Here is a 6,314-nt window from a genome sequence, read left to right on the forward strand (position 1 = left end):
ATGGCTATCGTGAATATGCATTTTCCACATTAGGTGTCAGTACTTGGAAAACTTGTGTAGCTCAGTCAATCAATCTTTTATAAATGATCAATGTGCGATGCTACAAATCAACCATGGGTAAAAGATCGATGATGTAAAGTAGAGGAATCAATTTTAGTGTAATAGAGTATGAAGTTAGTAACATATGTACCTTTTCAGATTCCACATTTTAACTAACTTCTGAGAAACGATCACTGCTGGGTTTTGGAATAGTATAAAAGAAGAATATCCACTATTATCTGAAAAGATTACTGAAGTATTCCTCCCTTTTCTTCATACATATCTGTATGAAGATGGATTTTCTTAAAATACTTCCACTAAAAAAATTGCAACAGATGGAATGCAGAAGCAGACATGACGTTCGTTCCAGCTGTCTTCTATTAAGTTACACATTAAAGAGAGTTGCAAAAATATGAAACTCTACCATTTTGTCGCTAGTTTTCTTGCTTTGAAAAATCTCATTTTGCTCTCTGGTTAAAAGAAAAAAGAAAAATGTCATTTTTGGGGTAAAAGGAATGGGATTTGTATTAAACATGCAATGGAATTATAATTATTTTAAAGTGACTTAGTAAATGAATATTTTTAAAATTCTCAATAATCATTTCTAATCTAATACACTAAAAGCACTTAACAAAAAGCTCTGTGGAGTCCTGTAATTTTTAAGGATACTTTTAAGAATATACAGGCGCCCTGGTGGCAAAGTGGGTTCTGTGGCGGACTGCTAGTGCCAGGTCGGCAGTTTGAAACCACCAGCCACTTCACAGGAGAAAGATGAGGCTTTCTCCTCCTGCACGCAATTAGAGTCTTAGAAACCCAAGGAGGTCTCTTCTATCCTACAGGGTCACAATGAGTTGGAATCAACTCAATGGCAGTTTTTCTTGAGACCGAAAATTTCAGAACTGCATGTTCGTTCTTTCGTTCCTTCGTTCGCTCGCTCGCTCGCTCCCTCCCTCACTCACTCATTTACTGTCACTGAGTTAATTCTGACTCACAGAGACTCTATTGGACAGAGCAGAACTTCCCCTATGGGTTTCTGAGACTGTAACTCTTTATGGGTGTTACCTCGGAGCGGATGGTGGATTGAACTGCGGATCAATGTATACAACCCACTCTGCCACCAGGGCACAGTAATTAAAATGCTTCACAAAAAATGAATTCAATCTAATATAAATGAACTACCCTATACCCTAAGAACTCTGTAATAATATTCTACAGATATGAGTAGGAAATGGGTTGGATAGGAGATCTGAAAGTTAAAGAAACGGACAAGTACCTGAATTACAGTCAGTGAAAAGTGAAGCCCTCTTCTTTATCAAGCCAACAGAAGAGATGGCTATGTCCATGTGCAGGGGAGTAGGAAGGAGGGGTTCTACAATGCAGCATTTAGGAACACAAACTCTGGCGTCTGGTGGACCCAGGTTAAGATCTTGGCTCTACCACCTCCGAGCTGGAAGGCCTTGGATAAATTAGTCAATCTCTCTAGGCCTTAGTCTCCATGCTCATTCTTCCAGATAAAGTCACAGAATTGCAGGATACTCCTGGGATGAAAAGTATCACTACCATGGGGCTTCCAGGCCAATCTTGGCAGTCAACCCTAGCCTCTAGGGAAGCATGGTTTGGGGGGATGGGGCAATGAGAGGAAGGGAACTTTTTCATGCAAAGCAAGGCATATCAGAAGCCCATTTTCATTTTCTGAGCTAGGGAACAATCAGTGTCAGTTTTTGGCTAGAGCCTATAGATTAATCAGGGACCATTCAATAGCAAAGTGTTAGCGGCTATAAGGTGCTCATTAACTTGTACAGTGATAGCTCTCCAGCCAGTATAGGAGGCCCATTGATAACAAAGCTGCAATTAGAATGCCCCCTTCCCTCCAAGAGGCTGACCCAGGAGAAAGGTAAGTCTAAGTGAGACAGAAAAAGCCCCAGGCCATGAAGAAGGCCCAGAGGGTTCAATACCCCGTGGGTTTGTCCAACAAATATCCGAATGTTAGCCATGGGCAGAGGAAGACCTTGACTTACCTAAGAGAGGAGATGAGATGAATATAGATACATATAACACCAGCGAGAGTTAAAACAACTCATAAAGAGGTAAATATAAAAGACAGTGGAAGGATGAAACAAACATTTCCAATTGAGTGTGAAAGTGGGGTGGGATCTATAAAGGTTTGCCAAGGGAAGGCTATGAAGAATCAGTACAATGTGGACAATCAGAGGTGGAAAAATGGAGCATTTCAGAGAGGATGCTTTTGGAGCACAGAGTAGAAAACAAAGACCATGTATGAGGAAACATGGAGCGGTTCATTGTGGCTTACCTCTCTGGGGGCTGGGGGCTGAGAGGGCGTGATAAAAGAAATAGTGAGAAGAAGGGTGGTACAGTATTGGAGGAGGAAAGGATTGCTCTGGAGTCCCTGCTAAAGAGTGGAACTTACTGCCTTGGGCATAGTGTTTGTTCGTTTGTTCATTTATTTACATGGTGCTCTTTTAAATAACTAGCTGCAAACATACAAAGAACTCAGTACCATCGAGTTGATTCCAACTCACAGTGATCCCTAAGTCAGGGCAGAAATGCCTATGGGTTTCCAAGACTGTAACTCTTTGCAGTAGAAAGTCCTGTCTTTCTCGCACAAAGTAGCTGGTGCTTTCGAACTGCTGACCTTCTAGTTAGCAGTCTAATGGGTAACCACTCTGCCACCAGGACTGACTCCTCCAAAACAAACAAACAAACAAACAAACAAACAACAACAAAACCCAAACTCACTGCCATCAAATCCATTTGGACTCCTGGCATCCCTATGGGACATTGAGTAGCACTGCCCCTTGTGGTTTCTGAAACTACAACGCTTGGGGGGCGGGGGCCTATGTCTCCTCTGCAGAGTGGCTTTGCATGGCTGACTTTGTACTGAACAGCTCAGTGTGCGACCTGCGATGCCACCCAGGGTCCTGTAGGTCAAATTGACAAGAGCAACTTGAAAGGTAGGAAGTTTAAGGGGCAATGTGCTCACACCGATGGGGGAGAAACAATTTGGAAAAAATAGGTTATACAACTTCAAGAATGTCATCAATATCCTGAATTATAGAAATCGCTGGATCAGTGTACAGTTTGCTGTGTATATTTTTCAACAAATATTTAATAGTAAACAAAATGAATCTGACCAGGGGAATTTACTCCCCCATGCTTCTTAATAACTATTCTAACCAGCCATATTTTCTTCAAATACCATACCCAGCCTCTCATTCCTTTCAATAAGATTCTTAATTTGCTACATTATTGAAAGAGTAGACACTATCAGATGTCATCTTCCTCAACTTCCTGCTTTCTATTTACAAAGTTATTCACTCCCACTCTATTTTATCCTGAGGTTTTAGGGGAGAAGATGCACCTTCCTGTTAAGAGACTATTGTCACATCTTCTGAGATTGTGCCCTATCCCACCCTCCTTTTGTTGGCACCCCACCCCCAGATTAGAAGGATGCTTCCTTTTGCCCAGTCTCTAAAAAAGCTTGAACAAAAGGTCTGTAGTCCCTGCCTCCCCATCCCATTGAATAGGGTATCCAGTCTCTCTTGGTCTGAATTGTCTCTCTTTAGAGCCATCAGTGACTTGGATATTGTCAATCTCACCAGTCATTTCCAACTCTCACTTCACCAAGTATCTCTGTTAAATTTCAGGACAGTGACGACTCCCTTTCCTTCCCCGACCTTCCCACTCTCTTCTTTACGCAGCGCTCTTGGCTCTGCTGGCACCTCTTAGCTGTTCACGTACTTGCTTTCATGACCTGCATCTTCTGGGCCTACTACTGTTCTTTCCCCTGACACATTCTCCCGGGGGGACTCTCATCAGTTGCAAGCACACCTTTTTGGCTCATGACCTCTTCCTCGAACTATCATTTGACTCTCTGGGTGTCCAGGAAGGAGTCCTGATGGCGTAGTGAGTCACTCATTTAGCTACTAACTGCCAGGCCAACCGTTTGCACCCATCAGCCGCTCCAAGGGAGAAAGATGAGACTTTCTATTCCCGTAAAGAGTTAAAGTCTTGGGAGCCCAAACGGGCAGCTTTACTCTGTGTCCTAAAGCCTTGCGGTGGGTTTGGACCCGGTGGCAGTGAGTTTAGATTTGAGTTTGGTGAGCCGGAAGGACCTCTCTACTTGGTTATCGACAAATAATTCAAACTTAACATGTGCAAATTGGAACATCCTTTCCTCCTAAGCCTGGGATGGGCCTTTCTCCTTCTGCCTTATTGTTTCTACTCTAGTAGCCATCTGCATTACTTAATTCCTGTTCCTACTTTAAACTTTAATTCAAAATTTACTTTCTACAGAAAATCTCTGCCAACCCTCTGGGCTGGGACAGACCTCTGCTCTTCAACACACCCCCATTATTATCTCTTTATGGACTAATGCTTTTAATGCTGTGATAGTAAGAATTTTTTTAATGTACCTGTCTGCCCCACTATACTCTAAGCTGTCTAGGAGGAACCAGGAGCCTTGCTTGCATAGTGGTTTACATGTTGGGCTGCTAAACACAGTCTCTAGGTCAAAACCACCAGTCTCTCAGCAAGAGATGAGGCTTTCTACTCCGTAAAGACGTACAGACTTAGACACGCACACGGGCAGTTCTACCCTGTGTTATAGGGGGTCATCATGCATTGGAATCAATTCAAAGACAGGATCTGAGTTAGTTCAGAGGTCAGGAGCAGTATTTTCACAACCTTTTAATCTCTAGGACCTAGTACAATCCGTAGTATGTGGTAGGCACTCCAGAAATGCTTGCTAAATGAATACTGAGCGCCGTTTCAGGAAGTGATTAGTCAATGGCATATGAGACACAAAGGAGAGGGAGAACTATCAGAGGAAATGAAATTGCAGTGACCAACTGCAGCAAAATAAAAATAACACAGAAGCCTGACCCACGTTGGGAGTAAAAGGAACGGAAAGGAAGGGATGCTCATGAGAGGTCTTGTTGAGGTGAAATCAGAAGCCTGGACTGGCTGACGAGAGACACAGGACAGAGGCACAACGAGTCATCACCAAGAAAAACAAGAGACGCTGGATACCCTGACATCCAGTCTCAAACTCACTGTCAACGGGCCAATGCTGACTTATCGTGTCCCTCTGGGGGTTTCTGAGACAGTAACTATTTATGGGAGTAGAAAGCCCAGTGTTTCTCCCACAGAGCTGCTGGTGGTTTTGAACTGCCAACCATGTGATCGCAGCTCAAAGTTTAACCGCATCACCAGGGCTCCATGTCATCAAAGTAGCTGTGATCTATTCCACACCTGGATCAATAAGCGCTTTAGCATTTCTTTACAAGGGGGAATTATATAGTCTAAGAATTCGACTTTAGTGGCATTTTTTGAGACCTAAGAATTCTTATTATTATTATGAGATAAAATTTAGAGAAATAAAATGTTTAATAAGTTATCTCCCTTCTCTTTCTCTTAGTTTCCTTACTCATCAAAGCTGGGTAAGACTGAGGTTTTCAATACACTTTAGGCTAATTTATCAGCACGACACTGTATAGCTTGAATAATTCTAAACTTGCCATGTTCAAATAAGGTAACTAAAGAGTTTTATGGCTCCCTCTCCCCCACTTTTTAACCTAAGTTTATATGCAAATCTTAAACAGAGGTGTTTGAGCTCAATCCTGATTTTCAGATGCTAAGAAGAGGAAGGTTCTGCTTGGTGATTTAGAACATGGTGACCCCTGCTGTGACACCAACGCTGGTCACACTGCCCCCTCCCGAGGGACGAGGGACGACAGTGCTGAGAGGTAGGGTTGGGAGTGTGGGAGTGGCTCCGGAGAATGGCAGGCCAAAAGGGAATTCAAGGCTCAAGTAGGATTAGGGAAACCTGAAATGATTAAGCTTATCTGACCCAATGCAGGAAGGGCTTACCTGATTCATGATGGAAAACTTTCTCCCTATTCTGTTGTCTGGCAGCCGAATGCCTTTTCTCCTCATACCGTCTTCGGACTCTGATTTAAACACCTTCTCAGGATCCCCTTTCTCCACTCCTTCAGAGAGCTCCTTCTGTCTCTTCTTCTTTCTCCTATTGCGTCTTTCCTTGGCACTCTTTGAACTGAGCTTCGAAATTTCAGAGGAGCTCCGGGGAGAGCCCACCCCGTCTTCGCCTTCTTCCTCTATGGCGTCTTCTGAGACGGTGCCCGCTGAGGTCGCCATGGCTGCAGCCTACAAAGGGGGCACAGCAGCAAGCAGTTCAAAGGCAGCTCACTGGACCCGCCCCAGTAAGTGCAGACCAGCTCTTTCCCACAGGCAGATAC

At 43.5% G+C, this 6,314-nt stretch overlaps 1 protein-coding gene across 4 annotated transcripts in view; it reads right to left on the reverse strand.

Annotated features, from left to right (window-relative positions):
* The window catches only part of SCN8A (sodium voltage-gated channel alpha subunit 8), a 172,543-nt gene that overhangs the window by 93,776 nt on the left and 72,453 nt on the right, over positions 1-6,314 (reverse strand). For all 4 annotated transcript variants that reach the window (XM_030884781.2, XM_030884780.2, XM_004711370.2 and 1 more), the window contains exon 10: positions 5,929-6,222. In XM_030884781.2, the coding sequence (XP_030740641.1) occupies positions 5,929-6,222 (294 nt within the window). The remainder of the gene's footprint in view (positions 1-5,928; positions 6,223-6,314) is intronic.

This window comes from Echinops telfairi, unplaced genomic scaffold (genome assembly GCF_000313985.2).
Source record: "Echinops telfairi isolate 266 unplaced genomic scaffold, ASM31398v2 ScPeMD7_12;HRSCAF=54, whole genome shotgun sequence".
NCBI lineage: Eukaryota > Metazoa > Chordata > Mammalia > Afrosoricida > Tenrecidae > Echinops > Echinops telfairi.